The 21,096-nt window shown below is 43.7% G+C and overlaps 1 protein-coding gene across 4 annotated transcripts in view; it reads left to right on the plus strand.

Moving 5' to 3' along the window:
• SPECC1 (sperm antigen with calponin homology and coiled-coil domains 1) overlaps positions 1-21,096 on the plus strand; it is a 588,472-nt gene that overhangs the window by 90,831 nt on the left and 476,545 nt on the right. For 2 of the 4 annotated variants that reach the window (XM_073616874.1, XM_073616878.1), the window contains exon 1: positions 10,162-10,341. The exons of 1 other annotated variant lie outside the window; for it this stretch is intronic. In XM_073616874.1, the coding sequence (XP_073472975.1) occupies positions 10,309-10,341 (33 nt within the window). In that variant the 5' untranslated portion in view covers positions 10,162-10,308. Of the gene's footprint in view, positions 1-10,161; positions 10,342-21,096 lie in introns of those variants that run through there. One more of the 4 variants, XM_073616879.1, reaches the window with a different exon arrangement.

The following is a 21,096-nucleotide window of genomic DNA, read 5'->3' on the forward strand; positions in this document are numbered from 1 at the left end:
TGGCACCTGTTTGAACTTGTTATCAATATAAAAGACACCTGTCCACAACCTCAAACAGTCACACACCAAACTTCATTATGGTGAAGACCAAAGAGCTGTCGAAGGACACCAGAAACAAAATTGTAGACCTGCACCAGGCTGGGAAGACTGAATCTGCAAAAGGCAAGCAGCTTGGTGTGAAGAAATCAACTGTGGGAGCAATAATCAGAAAATGGAAGACATACAAGACCACTGATAATCTCCCTCGATCTGGGGCTCCACGCAAGATCTCACCCCAAGGGTGGGTCAAAATGATCACAAGAACGGTGAGCAAAAATACCAGAACCACATGGGGGGACCTAGTGAATGACTTGCAGAGAGCTGGGACCAACGTAACAAAGGCTACCATCAGTAAAACACTACGCCGCCAGGGACTCAGATCCTGCAGTGCCAGACGTGTCCCCCTGCTTAAGCCAGTACATGTCTGGGCCCATCTGAGGTTTGCTAGAGAACATTTGGATGATCCAGAAGAGGATTGGGAGAATGTCATATGGTCGGATGAAACCATAGTAGACTCGACGTGTTTGGAGGAGAGAGAATGCTGAGTTGCATCCAAAGAACACCATACCTACTGTGAAGCATGGGGGTGGCAACATCATGCTTTGGGGCTGTTTCTCTGCAAAGAGAACAGGACGACTGATCCATATACATGAAAGAATGAATGGGGCCATGTATCATGAGATTTTGAGTGCAAACCTCCTCCCATCAGCAAGGGCATTGAAGATGAAACATGGCTGGGTCTTTCAGCATGACAATGATCCCAAACACACTGCCCGGGCAACGAAGGAGTGGCTTCGTAAGAAGCATTTCAAGGTCCTGGAGTGGCATAGCCAGTCTCCAGATCTCAACCCCATAGAAAACCTTTGGAGGGAGTTGAAAGTCCGTGTTGCCCAGCGACAGCCCCAAAACATCACTGTTCTAGAGGAGAGCTGCATGGAGGAATGGGCCAGGAACATTTGACCTCTGTCATTGCCAACAAAGGATGTATAACAAAGTATTGAGATGAACTTTTGATATTGACCAAATACTTATTTTCCACCATAATTTGCAAATAAATTCTTTCAAAAATCAGACAATGTGATTGTCTGGATTTGTTTCCACATTTTATCTCTCATAGTTGAGATATACCTATGATGACAATTACAGGCCTCTCATCTTTTTAAGTGGGAGAACTTGCACAATTGGTGGCTGACTAAATACTTTTTTGCCCCACTGTATATATATATATTATATATATATATATATATATATATATATATATATATATATATATATATATTTTTTTTTTTTTTTTTTTTTCTAACACCATAGAAAATAAAATGGTGGTTGTTGCAATACTTTATGTTACTCCGTATTTGCTCAGCGGTCTTATAAGCGCACTTTTTTGGAAAAAATACACTTTTGACTTAAAAAATAAGACAACAGTAAAGTTAGCCTAACTTTTTTTATATTGTGAAAGATAATGTTACGCCAAGTAAACTGATACCCAACATGTCATGCTACAAAATTGCACCCGCCCGTGGAATGGCGACAAACTTTTACCCTTAAAAATCTCCATTGGCAACGTTTAAAAATTTCTACAGGTTACATGTTTAGAGTTACAGAAGAGGTCTAGCACTAGAATTATCGCTCTCGCTCTAATGATCGTGGGGACACCTCACATGTGTGGTTTGAACACCGTTTTCATATGCGGGCGCGACTTACGTATGTGTTCGTTGTGCGAGCTCGGCGGGACGGGTCAATTTACATCTTAATTTTTTTTTTTACTTATTTATTATACTTTTTTTTTCTTTTTACACCGTCCTTTAAAAAAATGTTTGGGTTACTTTTATTTCTATTAAAAGGAATGTAAACATCCCTTGTAACAGAAAAAAAGCATGACAGAACCTCTTAAATATGAGATCTGGGGTCAAAAACATAACATAAAAATGCAATAAAATACAAAAAAAAAATGTCCCCTTGAAGAGCATTGGGCGGAAGTGACGTTTGAAGTCGCTTCCGCCCTCCAATGCTATGAAGCCGAGCGGGGGCCATCTTTAACTCACTCGGTATCCAGGCAGTGAGGAGAAAAGACACAGTCAGCTCCGGTAAGTGGCGGAGACGACCGGAGCGAAGCGGAGGGCCCTCTCCCACCCCCGATAAAAATGATCTTGTGGCAAATCTGCTGCTGAAACCACTTTTACCTGAAAGAGGACAGCCAGCTGTTTTTAAAAATACCGGGGGTAATGGCAGCTAGCTGCTGCCATACCAATGGTATTTGATGTCAAAGTAGCGACGTATAACTCCGTAAGTGGTTAAACTCAGACTATGAAAAACTCCCATTACATGCTACAGAGTGTTCATACTCACAAAGCCACTAAAGCATTTATTTTGTGTAGAGTGAAATATACCTGGTTGATCCTGTCTTCAGCTGTCCCTCCCATCTTCTCTGTGTCCCCATTGCAGGTTGAGATTGTGTAGACCTGCTGGTGTCCTCTATGGAGCATGCTCAATTTCAATTCCCTTCTAAGCTCTTCATTTCCTCCATTTTCTTATCTGTGCCGCCCACATGACTATAGAGCCATACCTGTGGGCATGTACACCCTGGTAAATGACACTTCCCTCCTCCTCCATGTCCTCCTATTGCTAATCATTGTGGGGCGGAATATAGTATGCTGATTGAGTACATTCACTAAGAAACGCACAAAAGCGCTAATTTAAATCAGTATTTAATATATCTAATGCTAACTCTATCTATGCTAATACCTACCTGTAAAGTAAAAAAAATATAGAGCCTTTGCCGCCTGAACAAAATAAAAGCTAGTGTCAGTCGTCTTTGACTAATCAGGGCTGCCCAGACACAGACTCACACTGTAGAAAGCATACAGGAGCAGAGTAATTGAATCCCCTCCCAATGATCCTTCAGTGCAGATGCTAATGAACAGAGAAAGATCATGTGACCACTTAACAGCGCTGCGTGAATAAGGTACTTTTTAAAAAAAATACAGTGTCATGATATATGTGATTTATGTGAATGAATTCTGGCAATTAACACTTGTCTGTTTAGTATCACTTTAAAACTCAAAGTAGCAAAGAGAAGGCATCACTTGTATGGATTTTATGGTTATATTAGTGCAGGTGGGTACATATTATCAGTTCCACCTGTTAAAGGGTTAAGTCCCTGACTGGCTGTTCCGTATCACCCCAGCGGGGCGTACTGATGATTCTCCCAGCTGTGTGATCTGGTCACAGCTTTCCCAGGCAGCTGGAACTCAGCAGCAGGTTTCCACAGCAAACCATATGCTTTCCTGCTTTGCATCACAAGCTAAAAACCCAAAGACAGCTGTAATTTCCATCTTTCCTGGATAAAAAAAGCATGTAGCCTGTATGGAAATATTGGACAAAATGACAGGTGTCAAAGTGTTCCCATAGTAGCCTGTAGCATAGTCATCCGATATAAGCTTTCACTTCTATACATGACAGTACATAAGACTAATGTACATGACAACAATGTACTCCATGCATGATATCCACCAATCAGAGGACACAACTTATCACTGCTTTAAAATGTTCACTTTGACATATCCCCAAACATCCCCTATATGCAAATTTATTTGGCATGTAAATGTGACATTTGACAAAATGATCCTTCGTTCACTTGCCTGTGACTTAAAATATGCATGAAAAAATATTTAATATCTTTGGCATTAATCACCTAGAAAACAGAAAAGTGAAAATAAAATAAAATATAATGCTGAATTTATCTACTTCTGGTATAGAATATGCTTGCTGGGACTCAGTATACCTTCTGACTATCTCTTTTTTTATTGGTGGCTTTATGTTTCAGGACCGTTAAATTCTCTTAGTAACCTTACATGTTTGCATGACTCAGTTCCTGATATGTCGCAATATGCAGAGCCTTTTACTGTATCAAAGGGACCCCTACAGAGCTGAGATGCCTGCATTCTCCCATGTTCCTCCATCGCTGATATGCTCGCTTGGGTTTTGCTTGGGTTTGATGTCTTCACCAATCTTGACTAACTGGCCAAGGATGATGTAACTTCCATGCATGTGCACAGGAGTTAAAGTGGTTATAAAGCCTTAGGGTTTTTTACCTTAAAGCGGAGGTCCGCCCACCGCTGCAAAAATTAAAGGCCAGCAGCTGCACATACTGCAGCTGCTGACTTTTAATAAACAGACACTTACCTGTCCTGGAGTCCAGCGATGTCGGCACCGCAGGTGATGTTTCCATCAGCTGTCGGGTGCATGCCGCCTCCATTGCGAGTAAGGGATGCGCCGGGCTCCACTCCTCTCTCCTACTGGCCCGACAGCCGGGGGAGGAGGAGGGAGCCCGGGCAGTGACGTCAATACCCGTGGCTGAGGCTTCCGGAAGTGGGAACAGAATACCTGTGAAAGACAGGTATCCTGCCCCCTCCCCCGAAAGGTGCCAAATGTGGCACCTGAGGGTGGAAGGATTACACTTTTGTGTGGAATTCCGCTTTAATGCATTATATGCATAAGAGTAAAAAACCTTCTGTGTTGCAGGTGTCCCCCCAGCCCCCCCCCCCTTTATCTACCTTAGCCTAATCTCGATTTAGCGATGTGCCTGAGAGCAGTAGCTCTCCTGGCTCTGTCACTCCTCATTGCACAGATTGATAGCAGCGGGAGCCATTGGGTCCAATTGCTGTTATTTAAATTCTGTGATGGGGTGCGGGGGGTGGAGTTGAGCCGCCCTGTATATGTCAATGGACGCGGACAAGGCAGCTCGGGAGTGAGCTCGCACAAGTGCCCCCCCATAGGAATTAGCTACCTACGGGGGCATTCGCCAAACAGAAGGAGCCAGGAGCGCTGGTGGGCGATGTCCGCCGGCCATGTGCATCGGCTCCGGCGATGTGCCTGCCATTGCCATTAAAGGGTCCGCTGTATCGCGCGTGTAACTCTCACAGAGTCTCTTCTGCAATACAAGCCTATATGCCATCATTTTCTATTTAAATCAGCCTTTAGTCCCATTTAAAACTGTATATTATTCCAAAACTTTTTTTTCCAATAGGGTAGAGAACGGTTAAAAAGTAACTCCACTTTTGTTGCGAAAAAAACATTCCCCTCTGGGTGGATCTATGTACATCGCAGGGGTTTTAACAAATTTTGTTGCAGATTGCTTCCTTTTGTTTTTCTATTTCAATTGTTTTGTATTACATTTTTTAAAGAATAAAAGTAATATGAACATTGCGCAGCAAACAATCCTTGCGTGCTCTGTATAAACAGGAAGAGATGGTACATAGGTGGGGAAAAAAAAGGTTACAGAATCTCTCGGCAATTGAGTGATGTCTTCTCTAAACTCGCAGATGAGCACCTAGTCACCAGCTAATAAAAGCAGGAATAGTATGTTTTCTGTTATAACATGGATGTAGAAACCACCAGAACCTTATAGACATTATGGGGGACATTATAAACCCATGAATTCAAGGTCAAGACCGCTGTAAAGCTCAGTCTCTGGGAGTAGGCCCCCCATGTAGAGAAGCCCAAACCCCAAAGACCACCGTCCACTAAGGATCACTCATCACCAAGCATTATTAGAATCCCACAAGAGGGGCATCAAGTCCCCAAATGTAGACATCACTGTCTTGAATAAGAAAGAAAAATAAATAGAGAAAAATAAAAAGGGGGGGGGGGGTAGAATTTGAGTTAAGAGAGCATGAAGCCATGGCTGGCCGGAATGAAGAAATCTATGGGAGAAATAAGAAAGGGAAATCAGAAGAGGAAAAGGAAAGTGGGTCCGTCCGAGGATCCTACATCAGCCTATTCAAACAGCCAGATTCATGCGTCCGGGACCTGCAGATAAGCTAGCCAAGGGGACCATATTTTATCAAAGATGGATTGTTTATCACGTAGGACACTCACAATTTTTTCATTTAACATGATCCATGTGAGTTTTTGTTTAACTATTGCAATATCTATGACAGGGCTTTTCCACGCTGTTGCTATAGCAATCTTGGCAGCTAGAAATATAAAGTAAATTAAGGTCTGTGTATGTCGTGGAACATTATCAACAGGTTTATTTAGTAGGGCAATACTCGCATCCTTAGTGATGTTAACCATTGTAACTGAAAAAATAAAGGAGTGAACCCTCATCCAGAAGCGGTGTCCTTTTGTTATTCTGAAGAAATAATCCTTATGTGTTTCTCTGTGCCCCTGTGCTGAGTGAGTCTAATGGGAGTGGTTTCATAATTATCAATCAGCTGTTGCACCTGCGGGCCTCTAAGGAGGAAAATTGCAGGGTCTGCGTCCCTTTAGATGTGATTTCCTATTGGGAGTATTACACCAAAAATTAAATTTTTGTTGCAGGGGATGCCTGAATTCTGACTTATATCTTAGTGTAGACTTCTGGGAAAATCAGTGAACCAATCACACAAGCAGGAAATTATGTTTCTGGGGGCCAGTCTGTACACATTCTGTGTACACAACACCTCCAGGTAGCCATGTTGCATTGCATTTTACAGAAAATTACAGTGCTGCAGATTGAAAAGGAAAGGTAATTTTTAATAACATTTACTTACAATATGACTTGTGTTGCAATAGTATACGCTATATTATTTTTTTTCTATTTGCTATTTTTTTTCCAACGAAAGTGAAGTTCCTTTAGTTATACTGTAAGGTATATGATGTTTATTTGGAAGATCTTGGTGGCAGAAAGACCCTGAATAAAAAACACAAGATATGTTCTGTAAAGACTTTGCGTATATACGCGCATATCCTCTTCTAGCTGCCAGTGTTGCCATGTATGCGTATACTGCATATACACGTGAATGCGTGTAAATTACTGCACTCAAATGTAACATTTTCTATTTTTATTCTGTAACTTTGCACTCATCGCTGCATTACTGATCTTTTACGCAGCATTTACGTGTGCATTTTCCCATAGACAACAATGCACCTGCTACATGGCTACAAACCTGGAGTTATTTTTGCCATTTGCAAGAGTCGGTTAAAAAAACACTGGGCAGTTTATAAAAGTTTTGTTTAGTTTAAATGCCATACCTGAAGGTGATGAGCAGCACTCCCAAAACCTTGCTGAAAAACTGCCATTGTAAGTGATCGGCCTTTTCCTGCCTAAAAGCTAGGACTCACAATACCAGCCTTTTCAAACTTTTTTTTACCCCAGAAGAACCCTTAAAATAATTTTCAGGCCTTGGGGAGCCCTTGCTAAAACGAGTAAAATGGGAAAATGCCCCTTACATTTGTGGCCACTGAGAAGAATGCCCCCCTGTACCTCTATACAGTGGCAGTGGTGGTCGGAATACACAGCTAAAACCATTACCGGTGTCATGCAGCTGGCTTTGCCAAGTGGCATTTGTTCCGGAACTTTGCAAGCACCATAGAATGGGAAGTCAGTCAACCAAAGCTCAAGGAACCCCTACCAACTTCTGGAGGAATCCTAGGGTTCCTTGGAACTCTGGTTGAGAACAGCTGTGCGATACTTTGAACAGTTGACCTGTGCATGCGCAGCATGCCCTCCTTCCCTTTAAAGCTGCAGTGGCTTAGCTCAGTAAAGCATACTGCGCATGCATGGATTTTGAATGAGAGAGAGCCTCTCATTCCAGTATATGGCTTGGAGTTAAGTGAAACTAGAAGAAGTGCCAGCATGACTGTTGCCTGCAGAAGAGGCAAAGTATTAGTGGGGTGATTTAAAATGATGCATTCTGCTTAGCAGATTGAATAGTTCAAGGCAGAGGGTGTGTCCTGTAGTGGGTAGAGAGGAAGTAGGATTGTGTCAGAGCTCAGTTGGAGCTCATCACAGCATCAGTTTTCTCGCTGTGAAGCTGGGGTGACGTCTGGGGCTTCTTCCTCTCTGGTAGCTGCATGGTCCGCAGCATAAGCTGCCACCTCCAGTGTCAGTGGTTAGGGTTCCATCTGAGGCTTTAGCTCACTCTCTTGTTGCGGGTGTGGGACCGTCGAATTCCTCTGGGCAACAGCTGGCGACCTCTGCGGTAACTACGATCGGTAACACTTTGGACGACAAAACGGCTGACAAAGGAGTCACTGGTGTTGATGGGGCACATCTGGCAAATGCTGCAAAAATATATGTAAGTGTATGTGTGTTTTGAAGGGCCTTTGGATTCGCATCTAAAACCAGAAGTGAAGGAGCATATATGGAAGGGTGAGTATGTGGAAATGTTTTCTTTGTTGCCATTGGAGAAACTTAACTTTAAAGTTAAACCAGATGAAAGTAAGATGGAGGAGGAAGAAAAACGACGGTATTGGTTGTTTCCCCGTACGTTCTCAAGCTGGTTGCAGGCGTATACAATTTTAGCTAGTGTCATTGGGGAAAAGGCCCCTGAGAATTGCTCCCCCCTTTTTTTCATTATCTGGACTCTTATCGGCGAAGCCTAACGAGTTTATAGTGGGGTTGCTTGGTTTCACTATGATGAGCAATTTCGTCAGCGAGAGGCAGTCCGGCCTTCCTTTCAGTAGGACCACAAAAACATCAGTCTCTGGATGAAACTTATGTCATCTCCACGGAGTTCGATTCCTCCCTTTCAGGGTGGGGCTGAGGGTGCGGCAGCCTCTTACACAACCTCACAACCTGCCGCAAATTGCAGGGGGTTATGTTGGCAACTTAATGCTGGATCTTGCACCGCGTGCTGTTTACATCATGACTGTTCAGGGTGTGGGCGGTCTCACGTACTGTCCAGATGCTTCAAGCAAGGAAAAGGAAAGAGGGAGGATGCCGGTGAAGGTAGAAAAGGTAGTGCCTTTCCTAAAGTGTTGATCTAACAGGGAGGCAGCTCATGTGTTGCAGCTGGGTTCCTCGTAGGGTTTTTTTTTATATCCTGCCAGTTGCTGGTTGTTCCTCCTATGGCAGATAACTTGCAGTCATCCCTTTGTGGGTTGGGCCCATCTGAGGTATGGGTGTCCCTTCCTAACAATACCGTGGTAACATTGGGGTATAAATAATGGTGGAAAATTTTGGGTTGGGCCCATCTGAGGTATGGGTGTCCCTTCCTACAATACCGTGTTAACATTGGGGTATAAATAATGTTGGAAAATTGTGGGTTGCGCCCATGTGAGGTATGGGTGTCTCTTCCTAACAATACAATGGTAACATTGGGGTATTAATTAGGTATTTGGTAGTACGTAAGTGGTTAATTGTCCCTGAGCCGATGTAGTTGCAGCTGGGGGCCTTTGATTGAATGGCAGATACAACCGGTTAATCGTGAGTATATAGACCTTCAAATACCTTAGACTGGGCATAAGCTGATTTTGGTTTAGTTGTTATGCATTGACTGTATTATATGCATTAAACTTGTTTTCCTATGAATGTTGTATTTAATGGTTTGTAATAAAAGGCTCCTATGGCCATTTGACTCATCTGGTCATTTTGAAGGGGGGGTGGGTCAAGTGTTTAATGTTTTATAGATAACCGGAGCCTCTGCATTCTGCAGGTCCCTCAGTCATGTGATTCCTGGGGCGAGCACTCAGAATATGGTGCATTGATCATTAGAAAATCACCTCTCTCACAACATGCACATCCATTTTCAGTGCGGTTTAGGTAACTTCCCCATTACTGCCTATAAGCCGAAAGTTTACAGTGCTGGCTTATCTTGGTTGATCTGTACTATATCAGAAATGAACAGAGAATTGTACAAATCTCGCTAACCCTCCTGTTATTGTGTGGAGCTGACGCTGGCCTCCTGTGAGGTCCCCAGATACACTCATGTGTACCCCAAATGAGAACAAAGTGTACACAATCTCTATCGATTGCCCCATGCAAAAGATTGATGACTAAATGCAAGGTCTACTCATTTAGTTCTCTGTCATATATTGCATTTTCATTATATAGATTGAATCAAAGAGCTGATTTTTAACATATCTGATTAAAGTCCCTAGCAGAGGTTACTTTGTTGGAGTGCTCATTTGTGTGCCCCATACACAGCAAGATTGTACAACCATTACATCAAAAACATTTGTATCATGTGACAGCCTTATCCACGTGTGTCGCCTTTCACAATCATTTCACATAGGCAGGCAGATACAGTAAAGTGGCATACAAGGTCTCAAACTGAGTAAACCCAGAGTAGAGAAAATACATCTATTTTTCCTGTATAGCCTGTGTACGCCTTTCGGTGCCAGAACTAGAGAAGCCAGCTTGCTTCCGTATGTGAATCATTGCTCAAGCAGCCTGCTTCTTCGTGAACTGTGGTTTTCCTCTGAAGGAAGAACAGAAAACACTGAATTACTCAGTCTGCTATATACACATGCTGACACCAAAAAGAAAAGAGCGCTTCCATTATGAGAAAAGCGAATATCCCTCAACTCGGATCTGTAAGTATTTAAACCTCTTTTCCCCTATGCTGAACCCTTCCTATAGCTACGTTCACTGGCCAGGGATTGCTAATGCTACAACTTTTGGAAGAAGATGGATGAAAGGTTTTTATTCGGCAGATGTGGCGGAGGACAAATTCTTCCTTCATGCCCCGAGTGCCTAAAAATAACCTCATATTTAAATGGTAATTAATAAGTCATCTACCAGTCCATGTGTCACGTCAGATTTTTTTTCCTGGTAGGACAGATGACAGATTTCGCTTTGGTTTAGGGATCTTGTTCAAGAACTATATTGAGCAAAATATTCAGAGGAGATTTGATGCCGTTCCCATTTGTTTTTTTAGTGTCATACAATGATGGATGCATTCTCTTTTTTTTTACCTTTTCTTTTTTTTTTTTTTTTTTTTTTTTACACATTTACAACTGTTTTGTGTATTTCTGCTGCCATTCCTATACTTTCAGAAAGAAACGTGGGATCTCATCAATTGGCATTTCTATAATTTGATGCTTTAACAAATGCGGTGTGAGAGATATAGACAAAACAAAAAAAAGGAATACAGCAAATCAGAGTTTAGCTTTGATTTAAACTATACTAGAAAAAAGAGAACTGGGTTTTGATTGGTCGTTATGCACAGCAGCTGTATTATTTAATATTATATTAATACTTTATTAATTGTAATATTATAATAATATTATATTGATATTTGTATCATTGCACTAGGTTTATTTTCTTTGTGTTTTACCGTTAGGTTTACTTGTGTGGAAATGCAACACAATGATTTGTCTTTGCTGTTTTGGTAATAGAAAGGGAAAAGGCTGAGCAACACTGCTCATAGGCAGGGAAGAACTGATGGTGAGGATATTGTTTTTTTTATTTTTTTTTTAATAATACATTAAAGTCTAGATGTATCCAAAATCCTGTCAGGTTTTAAATGCAGTCTGTGACCCCATTGGGGGGAATACTATTTGCCACTAGTACCTAAAAAAAGTGTATTTAAAGCGGAACTCCAGTCATTTAATCATCTTTCCATCTAATAAATCTTCTGCCCTTGTTTAACTTTGGATAGTAAAACATTTTTTTTCTGCCAGTAAATACCTTATACAGCCCACTTCCTGTTTCTTGTCTGGTAAAAAAGCCTATGACATCATGCACAGCTCTCTCTCTCTCTATCACTTCTGTGAGAGTTTGCCAGGACGGGAGGGAGGATGAGTCATAAGAGGGCCAATGAGAGCTGCAGAGCTGGAGGTGTGCCTCTGTGTGTCTGTGTAAATCCAGGAAGTGAACAGGCAGCAGCTTCAGCTGCCCACAGTTAAAATGGTTGCAGCCAGTGAAGGGAAATTTCTGCAGCATATTTGGCAAGTACAGAGTCACAGTACATATAAAATAATATGAAAAAAGTGGTTGGAGGAAAGCTTTGGAATGGCAAAGATGTTTATATTGAAAATTACTGTATGTGAGCAGACTGCAGTTCCTCTTTAAAGAGTATTAGCACTTTTGCAGTCAAATTCTGACCAATGTCTACTGCATGTTATCTAAATCTAAACATACACACCTAAAATTAATTACATACATACCTAAAATTAATTACATACATACCTAAAATCAATTAAAAAACATATTTGTTACCTTTGTAGTTGTTTATTTGGAGAAGGATTATACACAGGACTCTCTATGCAGCTTCTATTGTAGTTTAGAAAACTAAGACAGGCCATAGACGGTGCAAATTTCTTTCTTGCAACCACGGGTTGCAGAAATAAAATTTGCACGATTCCCCTATCAACACTGACAGTGTTGATAGGGGAATCCCTCCTACCAAGCAATTATCTTCTCCCCGCGGGAAGCCGACCCTGCTGGGAGAAGACAATGATTATCGCTAGCGACTATAGCAGACAAATCCGGCAGGCTGGTTGTACCCTAGTTGATCGATTGACATTCAGCCTGCCCACTAATGGTTCGAATCTCAGCTGGTTCCTGCTGAACCAGCCGAGATTTCAACCGTGTTTGGCCGGCCTTAATGTGCAATTGAGGGATAAACTGAGGAGCAGTTTTTGTTTAAGTGCATTACCATACAATCCATCACTCAAGTCTTGAGATCTTTACCCTTTGTTAGTACAGACATTTAGTTTACAACCGAAAAGGAGAATTGCCAGTACAGTGCAGAGCGAGTTAATTATGCTAAACATAACTCCCCAGCCCCCTACATAAATAGGGAACGCTAGGTAGGATTTTGCAAGCAAATAAAAAGCTAAGCTGCAATTTGTAAAGTTGTGCTGTGTGATGGGAACATCTAACAAATATATAGGCTGTGTTATCCCAGTTTGGCTGAAATAGTAAAAATACACTTGAAATCCAAACATTTAAAGTATATGTGAGCTTAGCTCGGGTTAGCTCTTGTCAGGGTATTCTTTTTTGTTTGAAGCACTCTTATACCTGTGTCTCTATGGTGATCCTGCCAGCCCTCCACAGAACTTCCTGTCCTGAGTGACAATGCCACCTTAGTGATTTTCTATGCAGGTTCAGCATTTTCACCCAAGGACACGCACTCCTGTTGCTCTCTACAAACTTATATGTCCCTGCTCCTTCAGCTAAACGCTTCACTATAGGCACAGCCTACAGCAAAAGGCCATTCACAGCAATCCCACTCATGCACGTTGTTCTGCCTTAGGGCTAGTTTACACTTGCTTCAAAAACAAGGCTTCGGACAGACTTTGTTAAAGCTCTCTGAACGCCAGTCAAAGCTCCTGTCACTAAATAAAATGGTTAGCTTACGGTCCTGTTTACACCTGCTTTTGCTTGGTGCTTTGGTAGAGCTTCGGTGGAACTTCGGTGGGGTTTTGGTGGGGCTTCAATGAGGCTTCGGTGGGGCTTCAGTGGGGCTTCAAGCGAGCTTTGCCATAGACTTCTATGGAGGCTTTGAAGATGCTTTGAAGCACCACTGGAGCTACACGGGGTGTAATTTTTGAAGCGCAGCCGAAGCAAAGCAAAAGCAAGGTGTAAACAGGACTGTAAGCTAAACATTTTATTTAGTGACAGGAGCTTTGGCTAGCGTTCAGAGAGCTTTATCAAAGCCTGTCTGAAGCCTGTCTGAAGTCTTGTTGAAGCCGAAGCAAGTATAAATGAGCCCTTAGGCCGGGTTCACACTGGTACGACACGACATGCAACCACTTTGGATCCGACTTTGCCCTGTGACTTGAAGTCCGACATGCACCCGACTTCAATGAACAGGGATCCGACTTTGATCCCTGACAATACCAGGCACTGTGTCTGGTATGAATCTTTAGGGGGAACTCCACGCCAAATAAAAAAAAAAAAAGCAGGGATTCCCCTCCAAGAGCATACCAGGCCCTTATGTCTGGCATGGATTTTAAGGAGAACCCCCCACGCCGAAAAATCTGTGTGGGAGTCCCCCCCCAAAATCCATAGCAGACCCTTATCCGAGCATGCAGCCCAGCAGGTCAGGAAAGGGGGTGGGGACGAGCTAGCGCCCCCCCCCCGGACTGTACCAGGCCACATGCCCTCAACATGGGGGGGGTGGGTGCTTTGGGGCGGGGGGCTGCGCCCCCCTACCCCAAAGCACATTGTCCCCATGTTGATAAGGACAAGGGCCTTTTCCCGACAACCCTGGCCGTTAGTTGTCAGGGTCTGCAGGCGGGGGGGCTTATCGGAATCTGGAAGCCCCCTTTAACAAGGGGGGCCCCCAGATCCCGGCCCCCACCCTATGTGAATTAGTATGGGGTACATTGTACCCCTACCCATTCACCTAAAAAAAAGTCTCAAAAATAAAAACACAGCACACAGTGTGTATACTTTATTAAGGCAGCTCCCCCTCTCTGGGTCTTCTCCGCTGATGTCTTCTAGCCCTCTCCAGTTCTTCTCTCCTCTCCGGTTCTTCTCCCTCTGTCCGCTATCTTCTGCCTCTGCTGGGTCTTCTCCGCTTTCTTCTTGCTCTTTTGCTGGGTCTTCTCTTGCTGTCTTCTCCCTCTGTTCTTCTTCCGATTCTCTCTTCTGACTCGACTCTCTCTGCCGCTCTAATGCCAGGTGCGCAGTGTGCACACTACTTATATAGGCATGGGGCGGGGGTCACCGTGTGGCATCATCCGTAGGCCCGGGGCATGATGGGCGGTGACCTCTGGTGACCCCAGACCGAAAGGCCTGGTATGCTCTTGGAGGGGGAACCCATGCCCTTTTTTTTCTTTTATTTGGCGTGGAGTTCCCCTTCAAAATCATCAGAGCACAAGTCGCATGCCAAAGTTGGATCAGTGAAGACGGCGATCCGACTTTGATCCGACTTCAGTGATATTCAATGGGCTGAAGTAGGATCAAAGTCGGACCAAAGTAGTGCAGGGAGCATTTTCAAAGTCGGACCGACTTGTGTCGGACCCAGTTAAGATGGCTCCCATAGGGAAACTGATTTTCACAAGTCATGCGACATGAGCTCCCAATGTCGGAGCATTTGTTGTACCAGTATGAACCCGGCCTTACTGTACTATGCTTGTCATCTCACTGTATGGACACTCCTATTGGATTAGTATATTCATATTTACATTTAGTTAACCTTAGTTAGCCAGTAGGAAGCTCTTTTCATTTCTCAATGTCAGTCCTAGCGCACAGCCTAGATTCCTGGAAGCCTTCTTATAGGGCATGTATAGAATAAGCCAAGGGTGGATGCCATGCTTGTGCAGCCTGTGTAGGTGCACAAGGACCTCTAAGATCCCAGAACCTAATAAAGGCAGGCATCATCTGTTTAATCATTGACCTAATTGTCAACCGGGGTAGATCTAGGGCCTTTTCACAGCTATGATTGTTAGGGCCCTTCTACGCTTGTGGTATGGGGTTGGAAAAACTCTACAGTTGAGTTGCATATTTACTACCCCATAACTGCTCCTCTCTGTTGCTGCAAAGGCAGCAGCCAATGGTGTACACATGCTGTGACGATTTCTGCAGGGCTGCGGCAGGAATTGTGCTCCCTGTTGAGCTCCTCAAAAGGTACCACTGGCTGAGTGCGCCCCATTGAAGAGAATCGGACGCGATGTAAGCGCCCCCACAACCGCACATGACATACGCAGTTGCGGCACATTTGTCCAGTATTTAGGGGATTAAAACAGGTGGTGAGGAGGCAATGCATCACCTCCTCACCACCTGTCTATTGCATTTTGAAGATCAATCCGAATGCGGATTGCGCATTCAAACAGCAAAGCAGGCGTAAATGAGTCCTTACATCACACCTGTCCTACTATGGTGCATTGTGGTGTCAATCATAGCAAAGGACAATCTCAACACAATGTACAGTAGAGGCCAATGCACAGTACACATCAGCACATTATGATGCACAGTCTGTAATGAGGTACATCAGAAAAAAGGCTACATGTATATTAATTGGTCTGTTAAGGTGCATTGGCTACTGTTTTAAAATGAATGGGTTGTCTTAATGCAAAGCATGTCAATGCCCAACCCCAATAGTTGCACTGATAGTAACAGGCCCTCATTCACATCCAATTTTAAAGTGGAGCTCCACCCAAAAGGGGAAGCTCTGCTTTTTTGCCTCCCCCCCCCCCCCTGCTGTCACATTTGGCACCTCTCGGGGGGGGGGGGGGGGGGGAGCAGGGAGCAGGTACCTGGTTTTGACAGGTATCCGCTCCCAGTTCAGGCTGACTTTGCCGCTGCCCCCCTCCTCCTTCGCGCATGCACAGTAGGGAACCGTCTGTGAAGCCGCAAGGCTTTACTGCCGGTTTCCCTTCCCCAAGATGACGGCAGCATCCGAGAGCCCGATTGAAAAGTCGACTCGGGTGAAGACAACGCTGGATTTGTGGACAGGTAAGTGTCCTTATATTAAAAGTCAGCAGCTACAGTATTTGTAGCTGCTGACTTTTATTTTTTCTGAAGGAGCCTGGAGCTCCACTTTAAGTTTGATATGATTTCAAACAATAATTTTAATGTACAGATTTATTTTACGCATTTTATCTCATTCTTTCCAGCCTCTCCATTAAGAAGACCTGTTTACATCCCTTGTAATAGGAATAAAAGTGATAAAAAAAAATTAAAGAGAAAGCGTAAAAATAAAAAATGAAAGTAAAATAAACAATAAAAAAAAATAAAAAAATTCTCACAGAAGCAAACGCTCACATAAGCCACGCCCGCAAATGTAAACAGCGTTTAAATCACACATGTCAGGTATTGCCGAGTGCGTTAGAGCAAGAGCAACAATTCTAGCACTAGACCTCCTCTGTAACTCTAAACTGGTAACCTGTAAAAAATGTAAAGCGTCTCCTTTGGAGATTTTAAAGTACCAAAGTTTGGCGCCATTCCACAAGTGTGCACAATTTTAAAACACGACATGTTAGGTATCTATTTACATCATCTTTCACATTATAAAAAAAATTGGGCTAACTTTACTGTTTGTTATTTTTAAATTCATGAAACAGTTATTTCCCCTCCCCCCCAAAAAAAAGCGTTTAAAAAAATTGTTGCGCAATACTGTTTATTCCCTAGGGTCTCTGCTAAAAAAACATATATAATGTTTGGTGGTTCTGAGTAATTTTCTAGCAAACAAATTATGATTTTTACATGTAGAAGAGGTATGCCAGATTAGGCCCGTATAGAAGTGGTTTATCCTGCAGCGGGGGCCCATTGCTTTTTGTTTTTATGGAGGTTTACTACTGCTGTAGGGACTTGTACACACCAAGTAGAGATGAGCCGAACACCCCCCCTGTTCGGTTCGCACCAGAACTTGCGATCAGGCAAAAAAATTTGTTCGAACACGTGAACACCGTTAAAGTCTATGGCACGAACATGAATAATCAAAAGTGCTAATTTTAAAGGCTTATATGCAAGTTATTGTCATAAAAAGTGTTTGGGGACCTGGTCCTGCCCCAGGGGACATGGATCAATGCAAAAAAAAGTTTTAAAAACGGACGTTTTTTCGGGAGCAGTGATTTTGATAATGCTTAAAGTGAAACAATAAAAGTGTAATATTCCTTTAGTATGCCTGTAAAGGGGTGCATGTTCCTGTGTTTAGAACAGCCTGACAGCAAAATGACATTTCAAAGGAAAAAAAGTCATTTAAAACTACTTGCGGCTATTAATGAATTGCCGGTCCGACAATACACATAAATGTTCATTGATAAAAACGGCATGGGAATTCCCCACAGGGGGACCCCGAACCAAAATTAAAAAAAAAAATGACGTGGGGGGTCCCCCTAAATTCCATACCAGGCCCTTCAGGTCTGGTCATGAATATTAAGGGGAACCCCGGCCAAATTTTTTTTAAAAATGGCGTGGGGTCCCCTTCAAAATCTATACCAGACCCTTTAGGTCTGGTATGGATTTTAAGGGGAACCCCACACCAAAATTTAAAAAAAAATGGGGTTGGGTCCCCCCAAAAATCCATACCAGACCCTTATCCAAGCACGCAACCTGGCAGGCCACAGGAAAAGAGGGGGGGACGAGAGAGCGCCCCCCCTCCTGAACCGTACCAGGGCCACATGCCCTCAACATTGGGAGGGTGCTTTGGGGTAGCCCCCCAAAACACCTTGTCCCCATGTTGATGGAGACAAGGGCCTCATCCCCACAACCCTGCCCGGTGGTTGTGGGGGTCTGCGGGCGGGGGGCTTATCGGAATCTGGAAGCCCCCTTTAACAAGGGGACCCCCAGATCCTGGCCCTGCCCCCTGTGTGAAATGGTAAGGGGGTACAAACGTACCCCTACCATTTCACTAAAAAAGTGTCAAAAATGTTAAAAATGACAAGAGACAGTTTTTGACAATTCCTTTATTTAAATGCTTCTTCTTTCTTCTATCTTCTTTCTTCTATCTTCTATCTTCTATCTTTCTTCGGTTTCTTCCTCCATCTTCTTCTTCTTCTGGTTCTTCTGGTTCTTCCTCCAGTTTTCTCGTCCTGCATCTTCATCTGCGGCGTCTTCTTCCCTTCTTCTCCTCGGGCCACTCTGCATCCATGATGGCATGGAGGGAGGCTCCCACTGTGTGACGTTTCTCCTCTTCTGACGGTTCTTAAATAACGGGGGGGGGAGAGCCACCCGGTGACCCCGCCCCCCTCTGACGCACGGGGACTTGACGGGACTTCCCTGTGGCATTCCCTGTGACGTCAGAAGGGGCGGGGTTACGTAACGGGTGACCCCTGCCCCCCTCTGACGTCACGGGGAATGCCACAGGGAAGTCCCCGTCAAGTCCCCGTGTGTCAGACAGGGCGGGGTCACCAGGTGGCCCCGCCCCCCGTTATTTAAGAACCGTCAGAAGAGGAGAAGCATCACACAGCGGGAGCCTCCCTCCATGCCATCATGGATGCGGAGCGGCCCGAGGAGAAGAAGGGAAGAAGACACCGCGGATGAAGATGCAGGACGAGAACACCGGAGGAAGAACCAGAAGAACCAGAAAAAGAAGAAGAAGAAGATGGAGGAGGAAAACCGAAGGAAGATAGAAGATAGAATATAGAAGAAAGAAGAAAGAAGAAGCATTTAAATAAAGGAATTGTCAAAAAACTGTCTCTTGTCATTTTTAACATTTTTGACAGTTTTCTTGTGAAATGGTAGGTAAGTACCCCCTTACCATTTCACACAGGGGGGAGGGCTGGGATCTGGGGGTCCCCCTTGTTAAAGGGGGCTTCCAGATTCCGATAAGCCCCCCGCCTGCAGACCCCCACAACCACCGGGCAAGGGTTGTGGGGATGAGGGCCCTTGTCCCCCATCAACATGGGGACAAGGTGTTTTGGGGGGCTACCCCAAAAGCACCCTCCCAATGTTGAGGGCATGTGGCCTGGTACGGTTCAGGAGGGGGGGCGCTCTCTCGTCCCCCCCTCTTTTCCTGCGGCCTGCCAGGTTGCGTGCTCGGATAAGGGTCTGGTATGGATTTTTGGGGGGACCCCATGCCATTTTTTTTTTAAATTTTGGCGCGGGGTTCCCCTTAAAATCCATACCAGACCTGAAGGATCTGGTATAGATTTTGAGGGGGACCCCACGCCATTTTTTAAAAAATTTTGGCCGGGGTTCCCCTTAATATCCATACCAGACCTGAAGGGCTTGGTATGGATTTTAGGGGGATCCCCACGTCATTTTTTTTTTAAATTTTGGTTCGGGGTTCCCCTGTTTTTATCAATTAACTTTTATGTGTATTGTCGGACCGGCAATTCATTAATAGCCATGAGTAGTTTTAAATGACTTTTCTTCCTTTGAAATGTCATTTTGCTGTCAAAACTGTTCTAAACACGGGAAACATGCGCCCCTTTACAGGCATACTATAGGCACCCCCCAGGTACGAAATTTAAAGGAATATTACACTTTTATTGTTTCACTTTAAGCATTATTAAAATCACTGCTCCCGAAAAAACGGCCATTTTTAAAACTTTTTTTTGCATTGATCCTTGTCCCCTGGGGCAGGACCCAGGTCCCCAAACACTTTTTATGACAATAACTTGCATATAAGCCTTTAAAATTAGCACTTTTGATTTCTCCCATAGACTAAAAGTCTGCGGCTTTCGAATTTGCCGCAAACACCCCAAATTGTTCCCTGTTCGGCGAACGGGCGAACAGCCAATGTTCGAGTCGAACATGAGTTTGACTCGAAGCTCATCCCTAAACACCAGCAAGGTGTGCTGAACACAGAGTCACTGGTGTGTGCTGGTAGGAACAGTGCTGAAGCCCCAGTCCCAGTGCATCACACTGATTACTTTTTTCTTTTTTTTTTTTAGTTAGAACTTTATTGAGTTAATTTTACTGCAGCGGTGTTGTGATGTGGTGGCTTGAGTTGCAACACACTTCATTGAAAAACTGCACTGGGCAAGGCTGTTCAGTGCAGCCCAAAGCAAATGGTGTGAACAAGTCCCAAACATAATTTCTGCACAACTGCTTCTTGTTTCCACTGTCTTCCGCTGAAATAAATTAAAATATAAGGTGCCATAGAATTAATTGTTGTGACCGATTGGCCCAGGTTAGGCCTAGCTGTTGATAATTGCTCCATGTAGGGAGGTCCTGGCACTGATCAGAGTAACGTATGTGTAAATGGTTGTTGTTATCTTGCTAGGATCGCATCTGTTGAAGTTACGGTTATTCATACAAACAATTTATGACCAGCTGCAAAATGAGGATGCTGGCTCGAGTGCCGACCAGGTGGTTGATCAGTTTTTGGCTGATGTCAGACAGGTGCATTCAGCTCTGTAAAATGTGAGATGAAAAGGACGTGATTTCATAGTCATTGTCCTTTTGTGAAGTCTTATGATAGAATGAATCCACTCTTCCTGCTTGTGTGGTTGGTGATTATAACTAAAATACATACAGCTTTTTTCAGGACTGTTAGAAGAAAGATGGTCTGTGAAAACACTTCATGTGACATTGTTCTTGGCATGTCATCCACTGGCACACTCACTGACAACATGGCAGCATATTAGATTGTAAAACATGTTTCTCTACCTGTTACATATGAAAGCAGAAATCAGTGCACCAGATAGCTCAGTAGAGAAACTCCTACTACATGCATCACAATTTATGTACAATTATAAAGTTAGAGTCTGAATTTTATATTAATTGTCTTATAAAATCAGGTTGCATGCTCCTGCTGTCCTCCTGCTTTATATGTAGCCTGAAAGGTGGGGTTGCTGTTATTACATACGCAGTGTGCTTACCTGCACCAGATCACATGGTACAATAGTTCCTGTGGATTTTATGCATGCACTACTTTTGGTGCAGTTTGGCACGATTTCAGTCCATTCAAATAAATAAGCTGAAATCACACTGCACTTGGATTGTAT

The sequence above is a fragment of the Aquarana catesbeiana genome, linkage group LG02, assembly GCF_042186555.1.
Source record: "Aquarana catesbeiana isolate 2022-GZ linkage group LG02, ASM4218655v1, whole genome shotgun sequence".
Classification (NCBI taxonomy): Eukaryota; Metazoa; Chordata; class Amphibia; order Anura; family Ranidae; genus Aquarana; species Aquarana catesbeiana.